Raw genomic sequence first — 23,355 nt, 5'->3', positions numbered from 1 at the left:
TTTGTACTACATCCATCTGTTTTTGCCAATGCCTATCTCATCTGAGGCCAATATTGCACTTCTTTATTGTCTTGATGATGCCTATTGATCAACTCATTTGCATTTTATTTCCCCAGAAGGTTCCCCGTCTATCCTCCTCCTGTACAAGTAAGATGTCCAGCAGTCACATGAAGCAGAAAACAGTTATCAACTCAAGCCCATCTTATCCCGTCCAGATTTAACAGCTAGATGTCACATCCACTTGTTGAGATTTCTGTTTGCAGCTTTAGGACGACTTTTCTCACAATCGTATTAGTCTGTTAAAACCCTGTTTACCTCGGCACCTCACCTCTCTAAACGCTACAGTCTCTGTCTTCTCTTTTTCTTATTCGCTCCAAGCCTCTCATCTGCCCCACAACGGCATCCATCCTATTTTACTCTGCTTACCTCCGCCCACTTCTTCTGTCCTCTCTGCTTCACCACAGATGCCTCACCTATCCAGACCCAATCAGGAAAATTTGACAAACTGATGCAGAGGCCCTTGTGTGATTTGCTTTCTCTTCTCGGTAGCTTTTTTCCATTTAGATTTTTTTTATTTCTAATAATAATAATAATTGAATTTATACAGCGCTTTTCACCAACTCAAAGTCGCTTTCTGATGCCAGTTGTTCTTTCTCTGCTTCTACTTTTCCCTGCCTCCATTTCATGTTTTCAGAATTGTTATTACTAGTAATTTTACTATTGTTTGTCAAAATAGAGGAGATATTTGTGTTAAGAATGACTGGAGCTTAAATGTTACCAAAAACCCTCTAGGATTTTTTGTTTAGATTTATACCCCACCGCTAAAATCATTTTCGAGTCGAATCGGCTTCTCTTCCTTCATTCATTGTCCTTTTATCCTCATTCATATTCCGGGCCACGCAGAGAGCTATTGCCTAAAATAAAATTGTAATACGCGTTGTTAACAGCATTTTGGGCTGACTTCTTGGTAATCTTCAGTTTGTAATTGTTTATAAATGAGTCTTAACTGATGGGACTGGGCTCACCCAATTCATTACACCCAAAATAGAAGGACAAATGCAGTACAACATGATATATAGTACACGGTATGTCTCTGTGTTCATCTGGAGCATTCCCTTCTAAGTTGGAGCTGTGGATCTTGTTCCCTGCGAGTCACACTTAATATGTCCTGTCCAAGCAGCCCCAGTATTGAACTCCCCCTCCATTAGGGGAAACGGAAAGCTACTCAGCACTTAATCATTCTCTGAAATAAAAGAAAAATGTCATACAGGCAATAAGATGCAGCTGTAACACTTAGCTAAAGTAAAGGAGAAATCCACAGACTCCGTAACAGAGATTTATCATATTGTATCTAACTCTGAGCCACATTAACCACATGAAGGAAAAGGCTTTTATCTGTCAGCTGAAAAGGATTATATAGGAAGATGTTTTAGTTATATAAAAACTGACCTCTATTCTAGACTACATGTTTCTTTGGGGAACTCTGTAAACTATTAATCCACTGTGGCTGCTTGCAGCAGCAGTTACTTAACGCACATGAGCAGCTTTGCATGAATGACTCATCAGAAACACCTGATCCTTGCCCTACTGTATGTTACCTGACATCAAGCATGAGGCAGCTTTTCGTTTAAATGCATTTTGTAAAGCTCCTAATGCCAGGTGGATTTAAGGTTGACCTCGGAGAAATTCCCAGAGTGCCTTGTATTCATTTCTTCTACAAATGACAAAGTATCAGACTAGTTCTGATACATTTAAAACCACCAATGTGATATTACTGGACTGGATACCTTAAAATTTCTGGAACATTTCCGTTACGCATGTCTTCATTCACTGTATTAGTATTATATTGTGTTCACAAAGGAAACGAAAAAAGAACTTTGTTTAATCCCATTAGGGAAATTATTTTTCAAATGAGCTCTATCTACTTCAGATCCAGTTGGTCAAGATTGTCAAGTCACTCTTCTTTTAGGGATTACCAATTGAAATACAGACTGGATTGTAAGTGACTCAACTTTTTGTGTAATAGAATTATTTCTACAGGGAAATTTGACAGCACAGAAATATGTTAAAGTTTGGCAGAATAATTTTCTCACATGGAGTCTAGTACCTTTTGAAAGCTGAATAACATACAATGCGACTTTGACCTTTTTTTTATTAGATGCTATGCTGCCACCTATTGCTTATAGATGGGTATAACAATTTCTTATATTAAAGAAACCAGTATTTTCTCAGGATTTTGAATACCAACCTTAGAATTAAATAAAAAGGCAAACAATTATTCAAATGTCACGCTATCGTGTTTTACTTGACGATGTATCTTATTTGCAATACCAACAGCTGATGACTCATTACCAGGAACTTGTTTTTGTGCTCATACCGTTTATCAAAAGTCAGTATGTAACCTTGCCTCATTCCCTAAATTCATTGGTTTTTCTTTTCAGGCATCTGCCAAGACATGTCCACATGCTCTTTAAAACGGAAACATATATTTTAACTTGTTCCAATACATTTAGTAATTTGGTGCGATTAACAAAAAAAAAAAAAAAAAAAAAAAATCAATATTCATCTCATGATATAAAAAGGAGGCAAGCCTATCGCACTTTGTTTTATTGATCCGTTTCCATGACCACAGATGTACAATACAGTTGACTTGTAGGCAATGACAAAGCAGATTAAAAGTTTGTCTGTGGTGTCGGGTCTCAGTCATAATAATATAGTTACAAGCGACTGAGCATGAAGAGAATAAGGTACACAGGCATATTTACAAGCATTCCTTCCGTGACTTAGCCCTGACACTCGCACAACACTAGAAGACACTAGATCTGGGGTTTTTGTGTGTCATCCATCAACCCTCCATTACTGTGATCCATTTAATTTGACCAGAGTATACAGTACAAATCCATAAGAGTGAGGTTCCGAAAGAAATGGAGGAATTTCTTATTTTTAATACTAATAATTATAAAAACAATTCAGTCTAAAACTCATTAAGCTTAACAGGGGACTGCAATCAGTGGCATGTATAGAATGGAAAAATGTGTTTTCAGTTGATATCAATGTGATGGAAGAGAACAGGGAAGGAGGGTGGACAAGAACATTTGGTCTCCTTTTTTCTTTCTTTTCCAACTTTCTCTTTCAACATTCCACTTAGTGAAAAAAGGCAGAGGCAAAGTAGAGAGCAAGAGAGGGATGGCTAGAAAGGACAGAGTTACCCCCCCTCTGTGCTCTCTAGCCAGCTCATATTTGTCCATGTTCTACACTCTTCTCTTGGACCGGTCCAAACTCCACCACCATTTACTTGGAGAGATTCTTCATCCTCTGATCTAGTGTAGCAAAGTTCTCTTCTACAGTCACCAGATTTTCCTTCATTGTCTGTTGGACCTGGGGTCGGGGGGGGCGAGAGAGAGTGGATGTTGATTAGAGATTTATTTTTTTAAATAGGCAGCATTTGAAGAGACACTTAGAGAAAACAAGCATTAAGGGGGGGAGAACCTGGTCAGAAATGTGGAAAAAAACTTTGAAAAATGAATCGGACAAAACAAGACATTTGAAGACATCACCTTGGGGTCTGGGAATTAAATTAAAGGCCTACTGGTTACTGAAATATTAGAGTTAAAACAAATAGTCAATGAATTATTGAGTTGATCGACAGAAAATGTATCATTTTAAATGCAAAATCTTTCAGTTTTAACTCTTGGTCGGACAAAACAAGCTATTTGAAAATGCTATTATATTGTTAAAATGTCATGGACTAAACAATAAAAAAAATAATCAACAGGTTAACTGATAATAAAAATAATTATTAGTTGACACCCTTTACATTTACATAAATCTGTCATTAATGTGTAAGGTAAATTTAACAGGGAGTTGAAAGGCGTAATTACTGAAAATGCTACTGAAAGCCAACATTATAGGGTCATGTTGTTCCAGGAGGCTATCAAATAACTGCTGGCTTTCTGGGAAAGTAACATTACCTTCTATTCAATAACCTTCTAAAAGCCAAAGGACACTTCACTTCAGAACGCAATGCATGTAAGTCTATAAAAGTCCCAGCACAACTTTTCTGACTTCAGAAGACTAAGTTTCAACAAAAATCATCAAAAAAGAAAAGCTTTACTTGACAAGGCACTGCTTTGTAAATGTAACCAGGAGCCTTGAACTGAGAAGCCGCGAGTATTGACTGAGGATTTAGAGAGCTGCACTTTGTTTGATTCTTACTTTTGGGCACGAACACACTGGTCTTTACAACACACCTTGTGGTTTCACACCTATAGTTCCTTTGGTCTGGTCCAAATCAGTGGAGTTAAAAAATCCAAACGTATCAAAATGCGGCATTACAAAACCACGCAACAACGTTCACTCTGCTTATTGGTCAGATGTGTCTGGGGCGGGAGCAAGAAAGTAAATCCAGGAAGAAGGTCCTGTGTTCTGGACTAGTGCACGTTTCTTGCATCTCCATGGTCGAGCCAGCTCATTCCATTTAAATAATCAAACATTGTTTTGCGAGCGATGTTACCATGTCTGCTCACCGAGACTTCGCCCTGCTCTGCCGGCGTCTGTCTCCACCTTAAGCGGCGGGCTGGTTTGACCACGGAGATGCGAGTGACCACAGTCTATTTCTGTGAGAGAAACATTGCAAGCTGCTACAGTTTGCAGGTCAGCCGCATCGCAGACTGCAAAGCACACCTGACTACAGGAGCCGTTTAGCTCAGACTTGAGGAGTACACAGTTGGCCCGGTTCGAGGTCGGCCCACGTTCTCACCGCAAAACAAACCGCTCCAGAGTTTGATTGAACCGCTTTTGGTGCGCATCCGAGCGCGACCGCTGCATCCACACCTGCCTAACTCTGCCGAACTCTAGAGCGATTCAACCAAACTAAATGATGCAGGTTTAAAAGCCCCCTAAATTGTGTTTAAGGACACTTTAAAAAAGTGTTTATTTTTTTTTAACACTCATTCATTCCACATACGAGGTTATTGCCAAGTGGTTGAGCTTGTCAAGTTATTTTTTTAAATGAATGCAACATTTTCAAATCTGTGAAAAAGCTTCTGTAGACAAGAAGCTAGAACAAGGTTTCACTAGGATTCTACCTTGAAAGATGCAGTTCAGTCGTTTGACAGAAAGGAGTCGTTCATATAATATGATAGCAATTGATTCATTGTTTGACATCTTTTGTAGGAGGGGCATGCATTTCTACTGGCCTCATTAAGTCCAATGGTCGTATGGTTGTAATAGCTCACACGAGGTGTGAACACTGAACACTGTTGGGGTTAAGTTCCACACTCCTGCAGTGTTAGAAGTGATTTACAGTAGGTTGTCCCAATTGTTCCATGGATCTTTAACTTCCTACCTGTGTTAGCAGAGTGTTATTGTCCTTCAGAGAGTTGTTGATCATCTGCTGAGTGGTGTCCAGGTGGGTCAGCAGCTGGCCAAACTGCATGGCTGCGAGCAGGGCCGGGTTGGATGAAATCAAATCGAGAGGCAAGAGAAGAGAGAGGGAGACAGAAGAAGAAATTAGATGTAGTATTAGTTCCCAAATTTATAAATGTGTGGTTAAAAAAAAAAAAAAAAAAAAAAAAAATGCTTGTAGTCTTTGCCCTCAGCCAAAGTGAAGGGGAGTAAAGACAACTGTAATCTGAAACTGATGAATGACTGCTTGTGAGAATATTTTTGTTGTTTGCCGTCGTCGGTTTAAAGAAAGATCAGGAGAGAAAAATAAAACCTGTGTAGCTAAACGCCATGGAGCTAAGAAGCATTTCGCTGCAGACTGACAGATTGGTGCAAAGAGTCTCAATGATAAATGACCTCTTTCAGCTCTCACAAATTCATTATCAATATAATCTATTAATGCCAAGGTTCTGCTTTCATGTGCTAAATAATAAAAAGATGATAATGTGATACATAATATTATGCATCTCTTTCTCCCTGAGGGGGTGTTTAACAGTATTGCTAGATTTAGTCTAATTCTATTACCATTTTGAGTCTCCCTTTCAGTGATTTCTTGCCCTTTGTTATAATAGAATGGCATGGTTTAGGCTAATTCCATTATCCGGTTGAATCCCATTTTCGCTTAGTTTTCCTCTTTTGTCTCACACTCCAATCTTCCCATTGCAAATGCAAATCTTTCAGGCCAAGTATTCCTTCCCAGCACAGATGCCGCCTGAAACGTGATCCGGGTTCACACCCCGTTATGTTCTGTAGCTACATTCTACATATTTTGAATCTTTAATGCCACTCCCTACCCCCCACTAACCTACATACATCCTCCCCTTGAACTCTCATGGGTGTCATATCAAGGTTCTTCTCCCCTCACATGTAAGAATAGAACATAAATTATCAAAGTTTTCATTGTTATGATCCTTACTAGGGTGAAATCTGCCCCTAGAGCAATATTACAATATTTGCAATATGAACCAATTACTCAACACCACCACATGTATATGATATTGTAGATGATAGTATGTTGTAAGTGGGTAGAGTAAAGACTTCAACAAATAATATTGTCTCGTGGCTGAGAGAGTTATGCGAAGTCTTGGGCCACCACCTTGTAAACATGTTTCCGCTCCCGTGTGTTACCTTGCTCATGCAACTCCTTGACAGCGACAAGCCTCTGCACCACCTGAGGTACAGAAGTGGACACGGCATCCCACTTCTGCACCACGTCATAAAGCTGCGACACCTGGCAGATAAACACATACAGGCCCATTTAGTACCACGATAAAGCCCGCCAGCTGAAACAACATATACGTTTGTTTTACCCAAGTTCCCAGCTTTCCCCTTAGTTTCCTGATGCAATAACGATTGTACTGTAAATGATACCTGCATTTATTATTAGAATAAACGGCAACACCTACATTCAAACTTGACTTTGCAGCGCTGTGGTAGCAAATGCTAGAAATGCGGCTTGAGATTTGGCCTTTTCCAATTCCCACTATATTTTATGGCTGAAGACAGAGGCCAGGTTATTGTGGGTTCAATGACTATTATACATCATCTCACATTAAAGCATGCTTTTGTACTTTTTCCATTCTTTCTTTTACAAGTGCAGTACATAGGTGCATTACAGTCTCATAGCATCAAACAGCAATGTACCATGTACACTGTACATAATAACCGTTGTCATTCACTGATGATATAATTAACATGCCCTACCCTCTACTGGCCTTTTTAGCGTACAGCAATTTAGAACGGTCGATGCCGAAGACACCCAAAAAATGTTGCCTGGAAATCATGCAGATCTCACAGCTGAATCTAACATGAAAACCTAAAGAAAGTTTATTTCATTACTGATTCAAAATGTCCAAGCTATCAGAAAGCCTGGTGATAAAACATTTGTTTGGCTCTGACTGCTTACAGGCTGTGCCAGCTGTTTGTTAAAGACAGCCCTGCATTCCAACGTATAGCGCCAGACAACTTCCTGATTGTAGGAATCTTCCAGCAGAGTTTTCCCATCTTAAAGTGCTTTGTAACTTTGCGTGAAAGCATCTGAGATAATTACAGCACTAAGTTTGCACTGATGGATGTGCAGGAATTACAAACCTTGTTCTGTGTCTCAGCGTCCTCAATCGCTGCCTTGTGTTTAGCAATCTCATTCATCTTCCCGAGGACACTCTAAATGGGAGAGAGACAAAGTAATTTATTCATCTTGTGCGAGTGATACCGTTTCAGAGGCATTCAGATAAATTAAAGAAAATTAAATTAAATTTAGACAAGTACTTATTACAATTGTTTTTTTTCTTTGAAAAGCAAGACTATATAGTAAAAAGCACATTTTGAATATTTAATTTATGCAATGGTGAAAAAAATGGCAAAATAAATGGAAAACGTGGAAAAATACAGGTTTGTTTATTTGGTTGACCTTTGGCCAAGTTTTTCATTTTATTCGGCTTTGGCCAAGAATTTTCAACCCTAGTATAAATAATAATATAATCAAATTGTAGTTGATATTTATATTACAATCATCCATTTCCCCCTAACCCTGTGCTGTATGCTGTGCGTGGTTTAGTTACCTGCAGTCTGGCCTCCACTTGATCCAGAGTAGCGGAGTCCAGTGCGCTGACCCTTGCCTGCAGGAGCTCTATGGTGGCCTGATTCAAACAAGCACACACGCACAAATTATATACACGTTTGAGCACAAAACTTGTTGTGTTCTTGCTCTTACTGCTGAACAGCAACAATAACCAAACGTGGAGGAACTGATGTCATTCATCTTTGAAGTTTGACCCAGTTCTCTGGCTGCACATCAGATACACAGAGTTATGAATACAGACACAATCTCCATACAGTGTTCCAAAACAAGTAGTTGACTTCTTACCATCAAACTGGCTCCTTGTACGCCAGCACTCAGAGGTCCCTGCAACATAAACACAACATGGGAAAATAAATCATAACAAGAAGCAATGAAGCTACCCCGGTAACTTACATAAATCAAGGGAAAGATTTTCTTTCAGTTTTACTTAGTGGATGGTTACACAGTAAAGGAGCATGAAAAGTCTACTGGTGTGAGAGTGAAACAGAGAAGGAGACAAACAGAATTAGTGTGAAGCATTAGAGAGGGTGTGTGTGTGTGTGTGTGTGTGTGTGTGTGTGTGTGCGTGTGTGCGTGTGTGTGTGTGTGTGGGTGTGAGTGAGTGAGTGAGAGAGAGAGAGAGAGTCGGTGTGTACCTGCTTGTCTGATCCTGAGCCAACAGCCATCTCCAGCTCAGCGAGACGCTTCTCCAGTTCCGCAATCTACAGGGACAGAACAAGGTAACACATGGCTGGCAGTGACAACAGCATCCCACAAGACGTGGACACACAAACCCCCACGCACATACCTTCCTGCCTTTTGTCCCCTTTATTTGCCAGCAAATATTCTGACATTTCTCTCATGAGAATGAAAACAAAAACACATCTAGCAGATCAACATTTGCTCATTTCACGAGTGCATTCATCCCAGACACTTGACTCTGCTTCCCTCCACCTCCCCTCCCACTTTACCTTGGCAGACTCATTGAATTTTTCCTGCTCTGGTCTGCTGTGCAGCTCGTAGAGTACTACTCCATCTGGGCCCTTAGCCGATGCCGTCGGCTTGCCGTCTCCTGCAGCGCTGCCACGGCTGCCCTTGACCACTTCCAGCTGGGTGAGCAGACGCCTGGGGGGGGAAGGAGGAAAAAGGAGACACAAAAGGATTATGTGTTCAATATTGTTATCAGCTCCATGTGTTGCTGTGCCCCCCTCTCTCTTGCTACCAAGCTTTGTTGTAAACTTTTTACAAAGAGCTGTTTATCACATTTTGTTCACCTTCTTTCACTTGTGTCACTTGTCTCTTTCCCTAGCTGTCTTCAGTTCAGAGTTGTGGTCTGACATCTCACTACAGTATGCTTTTATTATCTCTATGGCTTCTCTCTGTTAACCCCTACTCCTTCTATAGTTTTTATTTCCCTTCCTCAATCATCTGTCCATCAGTTCTCGTGCTCCCCAGGTAGTGCTCCACTGAGATCAGATGGGTTTCTGTGGGCAATTGATACCAGCTGTACTACATTGCCATTGTTACCCTCCCACTCCTTATATTTAGGTTATAGTAGGCTCAGTGAAATCAATTCCCCTGCTCTTCCCTCAAACCTTCTATTGTCGATTTCCTCTATATCTTCAAGCTACCCTTTTTCCTCTCCCTCTTTCCATCCATTCCCTGCCTACTACCTCATCACTCTGTCAGGGTCTGATAGGTTGTCGCGTCAGGTCTCAGATTCCAGATGCTTGTCCTCTTTATTGTCTTGTCACCCTCCCCATCGGCTCACCTGGCCAGCGCTCCATCTGGGTCAGCCAGGTTGATGTGTGCGTGTGGTCCCAGCAGTGAGTCGAGATGGGCCGAAACCAGCTGTTGTTTGAGCTGGGCGGCCTGCTGGGCTAGTACCACCGGGGTCAGGCGCTCCTCTGCACTGCTGTCCTTTGTGGTAGCCTGGAAGCAGAGAGACACCGACATCATTGAGTAACTGAGTTCTACACAGCAAATTCTGTGTTTACTTTTGTTTAGGAAAGCTTTAAAAAAGGCACTGCTTTTCCCGATATACAATCTTTTGCTGGAGTCATGTTTTCTTAATCTCTACAACAGAGGTGGTGGGTGCAAAATTATTTCAACCCATTGTCAAAACAGCCTCAATTATGAGAATAAGCTTGAAAAATATCAATTTTTCCTTACAGGGCAACAGGTTTTTTTTCAACCCTATTTTACCATGTTTTTGTATGTAAGTGACTGATGGGAACAACAATCTTTGACACTGGTCCAGTATTAAGCGAGATCGCTGCAGTTGGCAGCAGCGAAACAAGCTACAATGTAAGTTAATAGGCCAATTGTCCAGCTTCACAAAAGTGCTGTTTTTGCCACTGACAGGCTCAGGTTATTATTCTAACTGTCTGATAACATTATGGAAAGGATCCCTTCAGAGATAGACCTTTAAAACCTCTTTGAGACCTTTCTGTTTAACCAGAAACAGCTCTGAAGTCACTAGCGCTAAACTCACCAGACTCCAATTAAAAAAGCAATACTTATAGCGTGTATAGAGCAAACATATTTTCACAAGTAAATTGGTAAACTGTGTTTATTTCAACCAAAACCAGAGTTATGATGTTGGAAAAGTGGAAAGACTTTTCATAGTTTTATTTTGTTTCTGTCGATTGTTGAATTAAGTGCATTTTACGATGCTAAATGCAATCAGAAACATGCATTAACTTGCGCGATCCATCTGCTCTGCTCTCGTGTTTTGAAAATGCAGACAAACAAAAAAACATCTTTGGCAGTGACGCTGGCACTTCTATGTTCCAAAAGATGTTTATTTACATGGAGTCTGGTGGGTTTAGCGAACGCAATTTCACGGATGTTTTTATGTTTAAAAAAAAAGGATCTTACTCTTTAACAGAGATCGACCTCCTTAGAAATCCTTTCCATAATGTTGTCAGACAGTTAGAATAATAACCTGAGCCTGTCAGCGGCAAAACGAGCACTTTTGTGAAGGTAAATACAAGCTGGACAATTGGCCTATTAACTTACATTTTAGCTTGTTTCGCCGCTGCCGACAGCAGCGATCTTGCTTAATACTGGACAAATTTCAAAGATTGATGTTCCCATCAGTCACTTATACACAAAACATAGAAAAATAGGGTCCAGGTTGAAAAAAAACGGTATTTAGTTTATGAAATGATTGTGACAGTTTTCAGGCATTTCCTTATTTCTCACTTAATCTGGTCTATAAGTAAATTGCAGTATGTTCTTCTCAACCATGCATGCAGCTTTTGACTTTTTGATTCACTACATTTACCCTGATGAATGGACACATGAGGAAATCAATTGCTCCAAGGAGGTCTTTTACAAGTTTACATTTAGTGACTGTTGCAGAGAAGCAGCTTGTTCCCCACAGCCAGGCTGCATATTCTGCCAAGATGACCTGCATGAGCTAAAAACCACAGATTATTCACAAAAAACTGCCAATTCGCAGGTTGAATATGGTGTTGGACCCATAGAGCAGCAAACCCTGCTCTGTGTGTAACCAAGTTAATGACAACCAAGGTTTGATTAGTTTCTGGGTTGAGGGGTCTTTGAAAGTCTGAAAAAGCAGTTTCTTGCACTAGATTTAAATCAACTCATTTTCAGGGTTAATTTAAGGCTTCGGTGTACACACCATACAAAGCTCAGGTGTCTAGTGCAATAGTAAGAACTGGACAATATTCCACCTCTGAAATTATTCAAACTAAAAGGTTGCATTCCACGGAATAAATACATGACGTTGTCAAGAAGCAGAGTGGAGGAAAGTCCCTCTGTGAGAGGCATCGGAATTTGTGTGCAGGCAGAAAGATCAAGGCTGGATAATCACAGTGTACCGTCCTATTGGCAAGGGGGAGGTGTGCTTGAGCGCATGTGTGCGTCTCGCTGTTAGTTCACCTGGATGGCATCCACCTCCTGAGTGAGTTCCTGGATCTCGTTCACCAGGCGCTGGTACTTCTGCTGGGGCGTCTCCTTCACCCCACAGCCCTCTCCAAGCTAAACAAAGACGAGAGCACAGAAATTGTATGAATATTTGACAACAACAAGACTTGACTTTATCAGAAAACACATGTACCTACAAAGTGAAATACAAATCCTAATGGTGTTGTTAAACTTATATGGAACACTTTCTTAAAGAAGTATTTCATTTCTGCTCAACAGAATGTACTCACGATTTCAAATTCTCCTGACTCATAGCCCACTCTTCTGCTTCTACTGATTCTGTCTGAGAAGTCTGTGAAAAGGAGACAAATGGGTTGTGAAAGATTTTTTTTTTTTTTTATTAAAGAACAAAAAAGCTGGTCGTCTTTTTAAAGCCCAGTCTGAACCAGAACAAGATTTGGGGTTTGAAATCAACAAAATGGTGGACCCGTTTTGTTACACCTGTAACAGAAGAGGGACATCTTGAAGCAACAGCACCAAAAAGTTGTTTTTACTGTTGTATGTCATGTATTAATGGTCATTTATCTTTATCTTGTACATGTCTTTATCCGTTAAAAGTAAATATTGTATTTTGTAAAAGCTATTCTAAAAAGATGACGGTAATGTTTTTTATACTTTGTGGCGATTACTGGTCACAAGACTGACCGATGACTGTATATCAGGACGACACCGGAAACAATCTCAAAAACCTCCCTGATAAAGCAAATACAATTATTAACACTTATTGTTACACAGCTATATTTATAATCCACTAAGAACTGACCAAGCCCCTTGGTGTTGACGTGCTTGTCTTTGAACTTGTCATAGGCTGCGTTGGGGTTGACCACAATCCTCTCCACGCTGTCACTGCAGAGCTCCTCCTGTCATTGAAATACCAGCAAATAAAGTCAGATGAACATAAACAAAATCTTAAAAGAGCATGTTAGACTAGACAGACAGCAAAGACTTAAAAGTGAGCCTTGGCTTACTGAGCCAGTGAGCCAAAAGTCTCGAAGCCCAAGGTAGACTTGAAATATGTTGACAGGAGATCTAAAAGGAAATTATATGCTTGATCATTCCCCAAAATATGATTTAAAAAAATAACGAATTATGCGGTCAAGTCAACAAGTGTGCCATTTGTAGCCATAAATCATTAAAATCTACCAGAGCTTCACAGCCATAATTTGGGGCAGTCCAGAACCAGATCATTTCAACATAATTTAGAGTACCAGCAGGCAAGAGACAAAATGTGCAAAATTAGCTATGCATATCACAGCCATAGCTTTACCTCGGCCTGATTGTAGACTCTTAAGCCCATCTTTAAAAAGGTTTAACTTTTATAAAAATGTGTCATTTGTGTGGTATAAGTCTACTATGGTAAAAATCAATGTTACGTGAATGAAAAGCTGGAAGGCGCTAACACTTTCTTTTCTAAAGGACGGTTCTTTGATTAGTGATTCTGGGGAGCACAAAAAATAAATAAAAAGGGTGCATCATTTGATCAAAACTTCCTAGTGATCAATTATGATGAACTATAGGCTATGGGTAAGATTAAAACACCACTGACACATACAGCTAGATGACATGAGTCCGGGCTCACAACAGATTTGGATTTTTTTTTAAAGACAGACCAACAAAACACACAACACGAGACAGTTACACAGATGTAGGGAGGAGGAGGAGGAGGAGGAGGAAGAGTGAGGAGGAGAGTTAGTCAGGCTCTTACCAGCTCCTTGGGTTTCCAAAGAGAGTTAGAGAAAGTAACGGAAGAGCAGAGGGAGAGAAAAAAGTAGGGGGGAGAGAGAGAGAGAGACAACACAGATTAATGTGGTTATCACATGCCATGCACACAACAGGAACAGTTGGCCAGGGTCTGGGAAAGATAAGAAAGAAAGCAGTGTTCTGAGGGTTGCTGCTGAAACACCCTGGAGACATGGACTGCTGCTTAGGATGTCTCCAGTTCTTTCTCTCCTTCCCGATTCAGGGTGGTCCGTTAACACCAACAACTTACTTTCTCCTTTGATACCATGTTGCACTTTATAACGCAGTGTGACCATATGCTCTCTTGGAGGGCACTGTAGGTCTCACAACATTATTCTATGGATGCAGGGGGTTGGTGTTCTCAGAATGAAGGGAAACGGGTGGTTTAAGGGTGCTTAAAAGAAGTCAAGAAACTTAAAAAGGCTTATAGAAATTGCAATCTATCCTAAATCATTCATCGGGGCGAGTTATTTCTTATTAAGATGCTGTTCATCCTAAATTAATTTGCTGGACTAAACCAAAGCTGTTAATGAAGTATATGCAAGTTAAGGCCCCTATACGCTGTCCCAGACAAACGTAATGATATCTGCGGTCATCAATCCAAGATGGAAGTCTCAGATCACACTGCAAGACATGTCCACCGATGGCCGATTTATAGCATTGGTGACCAAAGAGAGTCTTTGTCTAAGGTCTGACAGGGTGCAAAATTTGGGACCAAATTCTTAATATGACATCTGCTAAGACCAACATCTACAAAACAACCAATCGGAATATGGCATAAAACTAGGGATAGAGTGATCCAATTCCTCTCTTTTGTGAAGTAGCATGGAGGTAATACAAGGTGAGCTTGCTGCCTGCTGTGACAGTATAAAACATCTCAAGGTAGACCACTTAATAAGGTACGTATTATTAAGTAAGGTCAGTGTAGACACCAATCCAATGCATACCTAGATGCAATTATGTAGGTAAAATGAGTTTGTGGAACTTTGGCAAAGATGGACATCTTTTGGAACATAGAAGTGCCAGCATCGCTGCCAAAGATTGTTTTTTGTTTGGCTGCATTTTCAAAACACGAGAGCGGAGCAGATGGATTGCGCAAGTTAATGCATGTTTCTGATTGCATTTTTCATCAATGCTAGGATTCATCAGGCTACGTACAGATAACGTACAGTCCAGCACAAATTTTATTATATTATATCCTTTATATCCAAGCCTGACATGCAATGAACCTTCAATGTTATCACACAGTGTATAGGGGGCTTTAAAATGTCCAGTTAGTCAAAATAGTGTGTTTAGGCAGGAAGCAACTGTTAGAACATGAGGAAATTACTCAAACAAATAGACACACACTTTTCTAATTAAAGTGCTTCTGAAGACCCATCATCATCATCATTTGCTTAAAAGAGTTAAAATGAGCAACACACACGTAGGAGGAAAATAATTGATTTCTTGCACTTCAAAACAGAAATTGATTAACTATAAAGAGCACAAAAAGAGTCACTTTATCGATTGATTTTTCATTTTATCCCAATCAAAAGAGCTAGGAAAAATGAATATGAGATTAAAAAACATGCATACAAAGCATGGCATTAAGCTCACAGAGTAAAATGGAGCCAGTCTTACTTGTACAAACTAGGGTCCCAGGAGGGGTGGGGAAGAGTCAAAACAAGGGCATGAGAAGAATGAATGTGGAAACATAGAAGGGATACTGGCAATTAGGATTCACTCAGCCGGTCAGTAAACTTTTTTAGACATGTTTAAAAGCAATGTTAGACCATCATCCCTCAACTGCTTACAGAGCGTAATCTAGCAATGCCACTATAACTCTGCCCAATGTTAAGGTTGGATGGCAGTGAGAATAGACATTTCTAAGAGTCACAAGACCATATTCATGACACAGTTATAAACAGTATATTGTGTTCACTGACATTTTAATAGATAATGGTGCTTGTTTTTGGATTTTCATCCATTTCAAAGTCTTCTCTTACTTCTCTACATGTATAAATGAACAGATATAGCCTACTATTATTTATAATATATGGAAGACAAGTTAAACAGTAACCTATCAATGAAATATGAACAATATACAGTACAGGCCAAAAGTTTGGACACACCTCATTCAATGCGTTCTTTATTTTCATGACTATTTACATTGTAGATTCTCACTGAAGGCATCAAAACTATGAATGAACACATATGGAATTATGTACTTAACAAAAAAGTGTGAAATAACTGAAAACATGTCTTATATTTTAGATTCCTCAAAGTAGCCACCCTTTCCTTTTTTGATAGCGTTGCAAACCCTTGGTGTTCTCTCAATGAGCTTCATGAGGTAGTCACCTGAAATGGTTTTCACTTCACAGGTGTGCCTTGTCAGGGTTAATTAGTGGAGTTTTCCCCTTATTAATGGGGTTGGGACCATCAGTTGTGTTGTGCAGAAGTCAGGTTGATACACAGCCGACAGCCCTATTGGACAACTGTTAGAATTCATATTATGGCAAGGACCAATCAGCTAAGTAAAGAGAAACGAGTGGCCATCATTACTTTAACAAATGAAGGTCAGTCAGTCCGGAAAATTGCGAAAACTTTGAATATGTCCCCAAGTGCAGTCGCAAAAACCATCAAGCGCTACAATGAAACTGGCTCACACGAGGACCGCCCCAGGAAAGGAAGACCAAGAGTCACCTCTGCTGCTGAGGATAAGTTCATCCGAGTCACCAGCCTCAGAAATCGCAAGTTGACAGCAGCTCAGATTAGAGACCAGATGAATGCCACACTTAGTTCTAGCAGCAGACACATCTCTAGAACAACTGTTAAGAGGAGATTGCGCGAATCAGGCCTTCATGGTCAAGTAGCTCCTGCTAAGGAGAGGCAACAAGCAGAAGAGATTTGTTTGGGCCAAGAAACACAAGGAATGGACATTAGACCAGTGGAAATCTGTGCTTTGGTCTGATGAGTCCAAATTTGAGCTCTTTGGTTCCAACCGCCATGTCTTTGTGCGATGCAGAAAAGGTGAACGGATGGATTCTATATGCCTGGTTCCCACCGTGAAGCATGGAGGAGGAGGTGTGATGGTGTGGGGGTGCTTTGCTGGTGACACTGTTGGGGATTTATTAAAAATGTAAGGCATACTGCAACCAGCATGGCTACCACAGCATCCTGCAGCGACATGCCATCCCATCCGGTTTGCGTTTAGTTGGACCATCATTTATTTTTCAACAGGACAATGACCCCAAACACACCTCCAGGCTATGTAAGGGCTATTTGACCAAGAAGAAGAGAGATGGAGTGCTGCGCCAGATGACCTGGCCTCCACAGTCACCGGACCTGAACCCAATCAAGATGGTTTGGGGTGAGCTGGACCGCAGAGTGAAGGCAAAAGGGCCAACAAGTGCTAAGCATCTCTGGGAACTCCTTCAAGACAGTTGGAAAACCATTTCAGGTGACTACCTCTTAGAAAGCATCAACAGAATGCCAATGAGGTGAAAAAAGGAGAAAGGGGGGAAAAAAAAAAAAAAAAAAATATTTTTTATTATTTTTTTTTCTTTTTGGAATCAAATGAAAATAATCAGAAGGTGTGTCCAAATGGGGGGGGGGGGGGGGGGGGGGGGGGGGGGGGTGGTTGGTTTGTTTTTTTTTTTTGCTTTGGGTGAGGGGGGGTTTTTCACTTTTGGCCTGTACTGTATATATTTTTAGAAACATATGCTTTGCATTGAAATGTAAAATTATGTATTAAGAATAAATAAAGAAAAGATGTGGTCATAGGTGTCATCTTAAAACTTTTCGTGGATAACATTTATTTGCCTTACCCAGTTAGTAAGGACAGCACAAATGCAGTAACAGATTTAATTCACATTAAAAGTAATTGCGTGGTTAGGTGTTTCATCCTGGCAGGGATATTGCACACTTATCACAATGAAGAAATAATTGCTTTCTCCGTTATATAAAGACTGGCAATGCGAAACAATATAAAGTGTAAACACCTTATCTTAAAATGCAGCGAACCGGATGTTGCTGTCTGCAAACTGACAGTATTGAATACAAAATGTCAACTTACCGACTCAAACTGAGCCTGGTCATCTTCTGGAAGGTCACCGGTCTCGTACACGTCCGGCTCATTAAAGGCCTAATAAAATAATGAGGTAAACAATATATCAACTTATCAGATATCCCGTTTATTGTGATTAGCCTGGCCAACGCCCCGGCCCATTCAACAACACGTATATGCTAGCCATTGCTCTATATTACAAGAACTTAACATTAACTGAAAACTTACCAACTAAGAATCTACAATTACTAACGCTAGTTGTATAGTAATAGCAAACAATAAGCAGACGACAGCGTAAACAGCAGGAATGTTAGTTAACTTAACGTTAGCTGTCGGATATTTGAGCTACAGTTAGCAATCTAGCTAGCTAACCTGTCTGCTAGCATTGGCCACTTACAATTCCTGGCAAGTTTGCGTATTTAGGATCAGCCATTGTCAGCGGGAAGCAAAGACGAGACCAACAAACCACGCTAGAAAATAATAACAGTTGCTTTAAACGTGTAAATGATCGATGAACCGAATTAAATTGTAACAAAAGCTAACGATAGATGAGCCAGCAATCTCTCAGCCGGTGGAGGCTTCCAGGCTGATGTAGTCACTTGCTTGATATGACAGCGTGTACGTTGGGTTTCATACAGGCGCAGGCGAAGGGGCGGTGATGCGTTCGCTACAACGATGGGAAAGAATTCAACGGCCTACCAAAACCACCAAAACAAACGCTCCCGAGAAAGTCGAGCGGATTTACGCATGCGCTCAGTTTGACCAATACGAGCGAACCCTTTGTGTTGTTTAGCATCGTTTTATTGGATTTATCCATCAAATACAGTATTTGCTGTCGAACTCAGAATATATAACAACTAATTTGCTTCAAGAACGCCACGATTCTGTCTTTATTTAAAAATAAATAAATAATGTTGTTCAATTGCTGCAGAGTCGTCACACGGTGGCGCTAAAGCTACGAGGAAACAACTCAATCAACGACACAAAGACAGTCGATTGAGAAGATGTTTCACTCTGTCAGAAACAATGATCCCCCTTATCTAAAGTGGTTAAGTAGGCTATTCCAGTAAATGCACAAATGAATAATGTTTATGTTTCTTGTTTGAATTAACAAATCATTTGTGCTACAATGTTGTACGTAGGCCTACCAACTTTTTATTTATTTTTATATCACATATAAGGAAAAGTCTTATAATTACATAAGAGTATGTTCTAGTAATGCATGTTTGTTTTCATATTATCACCTGTCACACTCATTATTTCACATCTGGTTACTAGATAAAGTGGCACCCTTAGTGTCAGCCAACTACATAATTGGCCTATATGATTTAGCTTCATCCGTAGGCCCAATCTACAGCAAAAGATACACAGCCGCTTATGGCTTTGTCATCCAGTGCACAATGGCAAATAACATAGGCTACTAGGCAGAGATGGTATAAATCAATACAATTGAGTAGCACTTTGGGAAATGTAAGCCTATCCTACGTTTTTGGGGCTTGACCACATAGGGACTCAAAGTCAGGATATTTTAGCTGCTTCAACATCGGCCATTCTTTATTGTAATCTGACTCTCTCTCAATACTTCCAACTTGATGGAAGTACAGTGCTACATCAAGGAAGTAATCTCTGGGCAAAAATGATGGAACCTTTGGTTCCCCCATGACTACTCATCTTGTCATGCAAACCAGGATTTCCATGACGACCAGTCTGGTGCAGACCTAAAATGCTCTCCTCAAAAACAACTGGGTAGCCTACAGAGAATGTATCACCAGATGCAACAAAGCAACACCTTAACATTTTTGTGCAAATTGCTCCACCTGAATGGTTAAAAGTGAAAGTGAACTTTTCCGTCGAGGCCACTGTAGTTGTGGTTGCGTGAATAAGAGGCAGAGTTGGAGCTCCTCTCCCTGCTCCCTTGGTCCCTCTGCTCAGTGGTGCTGATGAGAAAGGATTTGAGTCGCCACTTTACCACGCCCCGCCCCCAGTGAGAGAGCAGGGATGACAGGGAAGCAAGCGTATCCAGACGCTGCCGACCGGACCAGTTTGGAATATACTCCCCATTTACAACTCTCTATCTGTTCTCCACCGCTCAACTGCATCCGAGTTTGGTTAGAGAGCATTTAATACAAGAAACTCTCTCAAACAGGTTCTTTTTTTTTTTTTTTTTGCTTTTGATTTACATTTCTTAAATGAATTAGAATATAGGCTAGTCTCTCCCAAAACTCGTAGTTGACCATTCTTCCAAATGCTTCGCCTGCCAGTGCTTTGCATGTGGGTTTAGCCGGTGGTTTCAGCCCTGCGTCCAGGTGGTTTACGGGAAAAGGTTGCACAGGGAATATTTGATCTTTAATTTAGATAAAGACATTTTTATCTTTTGGAAGCACGTCCACTATTTTTTTTCTCTCCCCACAATGGCTGATGCTAACGCAGAATGCAATATCAAGGTTTTGTGTCGATTTCGTCCTCTGAACAAGTCCGAAATTATCCGCGGAGATAAGTTCATCCCAATATTTCAAGGAGAAGACACTGTCATTCTCGGGGTAAGTTATCTCCAACGATCTTCCTCTTTGTCACCTTTCCATGCAGTCTGTGTACGCTACCGCTAGGGCTTACACTTTTCATCTCGCACCCACATCTGACAGCTGCTGGCCAGGCTTAAAGGCTTCTGACGGGGATCAAACTAAGTATAGCCCCTATCAATATTCTGATCAGCATGTTGCATCATTTAGGTGTGCGTTGCTGCCATTAAAGAGCAATAAGGTAGGCTGAGCCTTGCAGAAAAAAAAGCAAATTGATGAATAGCCTCTCATGTCATAGTCTTCAGATGATTTTCCGAAATCATCCCTTTCTTGTTTAAATTAAGCCCAAGACCAATATACTTCACAAGAATGGGCTTTGCCAGCGTTGTGAAGAAGTTAAAAACTCATAATTTTCTGAAAATCCATCTAGACCCCACCTCTGTGATCCCACAGTGCTTAATTATTTGCTTCTTCTGTGGTATTGATCTGCTGGATTTTGGTTTCCTGTCTCAGAAGATCATGCAGGATTAATTTATTGATTGTTTTTTATGTATTCTGCAGTTAGCCTTAAATGCATAGGTGCTGCAAATCTAACAAGAGTCATAATTAGGCTCTGTAGGTTGTCCTGCAGTGAATGTATTTGAATAGCAGCTGATGATTACTGTCACTGCTTTCAAGCAGCACATGGAAATGAACCAAGCTATGTAACATTTGTTCATATACGTACCGGAGGCTGACGTATACAGTGGGAGATTAAGAGTGCTCTAAATGCAAATGGTGCCGTTGTTTAGATGTTAAGCACATCTGGGCCAAGGCTAACACACACACACACACACACACACACACACACACACACACACACACACACACACACACACACACACACACACACACACACACACACACACAGAGAAAGAGAGAGATCCACACACATCTGGCCTGAGGGTTGACAATGATGAAGACAGCATCCCTATCCCTATCAGCTTACTCTGTTGTCAAACACACACATGCACACATACACACACACACACACACACACACACATTGAAATGCAAGAAAGCATCTGTAGATATCCCTGCAACACTGTCATGTTGGTTGTTGTAGCAGCAGGATGACTTCCTCAAGCAAATTGAATGCTCATTATCACATTATTTCGATGCTATTTGGGAATGGCAGGTTGTCATTATAACAGCTTGAAATCATTCCTTCCTGTGTCAATCTTGGTAACTGTATTTACATAAATGTATTCAGGGTGTGTTTGAAGGCAGCAGAAGAATTAAAAATGAATTCACTTGTCCTTTCTTGTAGATTATGGGATTATGTTAACCATCTCAGTATTTCAATCGCTGTCTTTAAATGATTTATTTGATGTCAGTTCTTCTGTTACATTCAGGCTGTAGTGTGTTGTTCGTCAGAGGAATTGCATACTTCAAATTTAGTCTGCAAATGAGGAGAGTTGGAAACAGTTTGTGCAGAAATGAAGTGAAATTATGTTGCCCAATTAAGAGAACTGTGATCTGTCATTACGAGAAGAAAACATACACACTGCCAAGACTTCTGTATGGCATCAGGAGCCTTCAAAACTGATAATGTCTGGAAACAGAAGTGTGCATAAATTCACTTCTGTTCAGATGACTACAATCACAAAAGCATGCACACAGTTTCCATCTTTCTGAATGTAATTGCTTTGGAGGCATGCAGAATGCGAAGAGTTTTTAGGTGTGCAAATGTATTCAAAGTGTGTATTTTCCTTGTGTTGTATCTCTCTTGTAGCTCTGGAATACTTTTAGGTTGTAAAAAAAGAATATATATTCTTTTTATATATATATATATATATATATATATATATATATATATATATGCCTTCTGAGAGTTATAATGCTGCGGCCATCAGATTAGATCTGATTTTATGATATCAGGCTAGCCGGCATGCTGCAGGAACCCTGTAGCGACAACTAAGCACTCCCATTCTAACAGTTGATAAAAGGAATTGGCATCTGGGCAGCGCTGATGGCCCCACATTTGTCTGTTCGAGGAAGGCTCCTTCCAGAACTTGTTAACTGACAAGGCAATGATTTGAGGTGCTGAGTGATGGCTCAGTTGGTCCTAATGGTGAATGGCGGAGACTTGGAGAGATTAAAGCTCGGGGGAGGATGGCGTGTTGGTGTGCTCTACATTGATGAAGGAAAGTCTCCGGGGCCTCAAAACATTTGGGGACCGAGTGAAGTTGAATGTAACTTGAACTCAGACTTGCACTTAAACACATCAATTCGCTTTTTTTTTAAGCATCACCCTGAATTCTAATATATGCAACTGTCAAGCATTTGATCAAATATCAAATGGAAATCCATCTTATTAGGCTTCAAGTTAATGCGTTTGAGTCTGAACAGCAGCGGACCAAACCAATCAGCTTCCGGTGAGGAGCTACTGGCAGCTACAGGGGTGTGTGGCGCATGGATGGATAGTTGGCTGCAACCGTTCGTTCAAAACAACAATGGCGGACATGATAGACTGATGGTTAGTCCAATCACCTGCCAGGTATATTTTTTTAAAGTGCATGCCCTTTTCCAAACAGTTTCCAATGACAGCTTCTCAGATTGTTGTGGCATGTCAGGTTATCCATATTCAACTTTTCAATTGTAAGAGAAATATTGTGTTATTTCTCCTTTCATGAATTACATAATCATGCTTAAAAGCAAGAATTGATTTCAGCTGCTAAGTCCAATGTGTTTTGGTCTCCACCAACTCCCAGGGGAAATATCTGGCTCTTTAGCTGCTAAATGCTCCACTATGTTCATGCCTGTCTGCTGTTTTCTATTCGGCAAGTAGCCCACAGTGAGTTTATGAATGAAAACAGCTGCCTTTTGCGGCTGTAATCAATGTTGATAAGATTGGTAAAACTGAAACAAAACAGTAAAGTTGCAGACTGTAAAAACTAAAATATTGAGCTGAACAATGCTAAAATGCTCCATAGAACTGAGCGAAACTGGAGAGTCCGGTAATAGTGGTTAATGAGTAACCCCTGTCACATTACACAGTCATTTGATTCATTGCTAATATAGAAATTTGATTAGTGTAGCTTTAAACTC

General features: G+C 40.4%; 2 protein-coding genes across 6 annotated transcripts in view; one reads left to right on the top strand and one right to left on the bottom strand.

Annotated features, from left to right (window-relative positions):
• Window positions 1–2,591: 2,591 nt before the first annotated feature.
• Window positions 2,592–18,366, bottom strand: dctn2 (dynactin 2 (p50)). 2 transcript variants are annotated; one of them, XM_039798179.1, is made up of 15 exons: window positions 18,145–18,366; window positions 17,757–17,825; window positions 13,665–13,670; window positions 12,723–12,819; window positions 12,190–12,251; window positions 11,915–12,013; window positions 9,777–9,937; window positions 8,977–9,130; window positions 8,662–8,727; window positions 8,312–8,350; window positions 8,007–8,084; window positions 7,537–7,608; window positions 6,574–6,676; window positions 5,348–5,439; window positions 2,592–3,378 (listed from the first exon to the last, which is right to left on the bottom strand). In XM_039798179.1, exons 1-15 carry the CDS (start codon window positions 18,178–18,180, stop codon window positions 3,292–3,294), a joined length of 1,221 nt encoding a protein of 406 aa, XP_039654113.1. In that variant the 5' UTR covers window positions 18,181–18,366; the 3' UTR covers window positions 2,592–3,291. The 2 variants fall into 2 exon arrangements, with proteins under 2 accessions (XP_039654113.1, XP_039654114.1); XM_039798180.1 differs by lacking the exon at window positions 13,665–13,670 and having other exon boundaries at window positions 18,145–18,365.
• Window positions 18,367–19,737: 1,371 nt separating this feature from the next.
• The window catches only part of kif5ab (kinesin family member 5A, b), a 68,127-nt gene continuing 64,509 nt past the window's right edge, over window positions 19,738–23,355 (top strand). For all 4 annotated transcript variants that reach the window (XM_039798852.1, XM_039798854.1, XM_039798853.1 and 1 more), the window contains exon 1: window positions 19,738–20,287. In XM_039798852.1, coding sequence (XP_039654786.1) covers window positions 20,159–20,287 — 129 coding nt within the window. In that variant the 5' untranslated portion in view covers window positions 19,738–20,158. The remainder of the gene's footprint in view (window positions 20,288–23,355) is intronic.

Source organism: Perca fluviatilis, chromosome 4, assembly GCF_010015445.1.
Source record: "Perca fluviatilis chromosome 4, GENO_Pfluv_1.0, whole genome shotgun sequence".
Classification (NCBI taxonomy): domain Eukaryota; kingdom Metazoa; phylum Chordata; class Actinopteri; order Perciformes; family Percidae; genus Perca; species Perca fluviatilis.
This window is presented reverse-complemented; position numbering and strand designations above follow the sequence as displayed.

What these genes read in the sequence shown, in the direction of transcription:
- dctn2 (XM_039798179.1), bottom strand. Translation starts at nt 18,180, where the DNA reads ATGGCTGATCCTAAATACGCAAACTTGCCAGGAATT. An exon ending in AGTCAGGAGAATTTGAAATC is followed by an intron (nt 12,014 to 12,189) that starts GTGAGTACATTC and finishes GTCTTTGTTTAG; the next exon opens with CTTGGAGAGGGCTGTGGGGT. An exon ending in ATAACACTCTGCTAACACAG is followed by an intron (nt 3,379 to 5,347) that starts GTAGGAAGTTAA and finishes CCCCGACCCCAG; the next exon opens with GTCCAACAGACAATGAAGGA.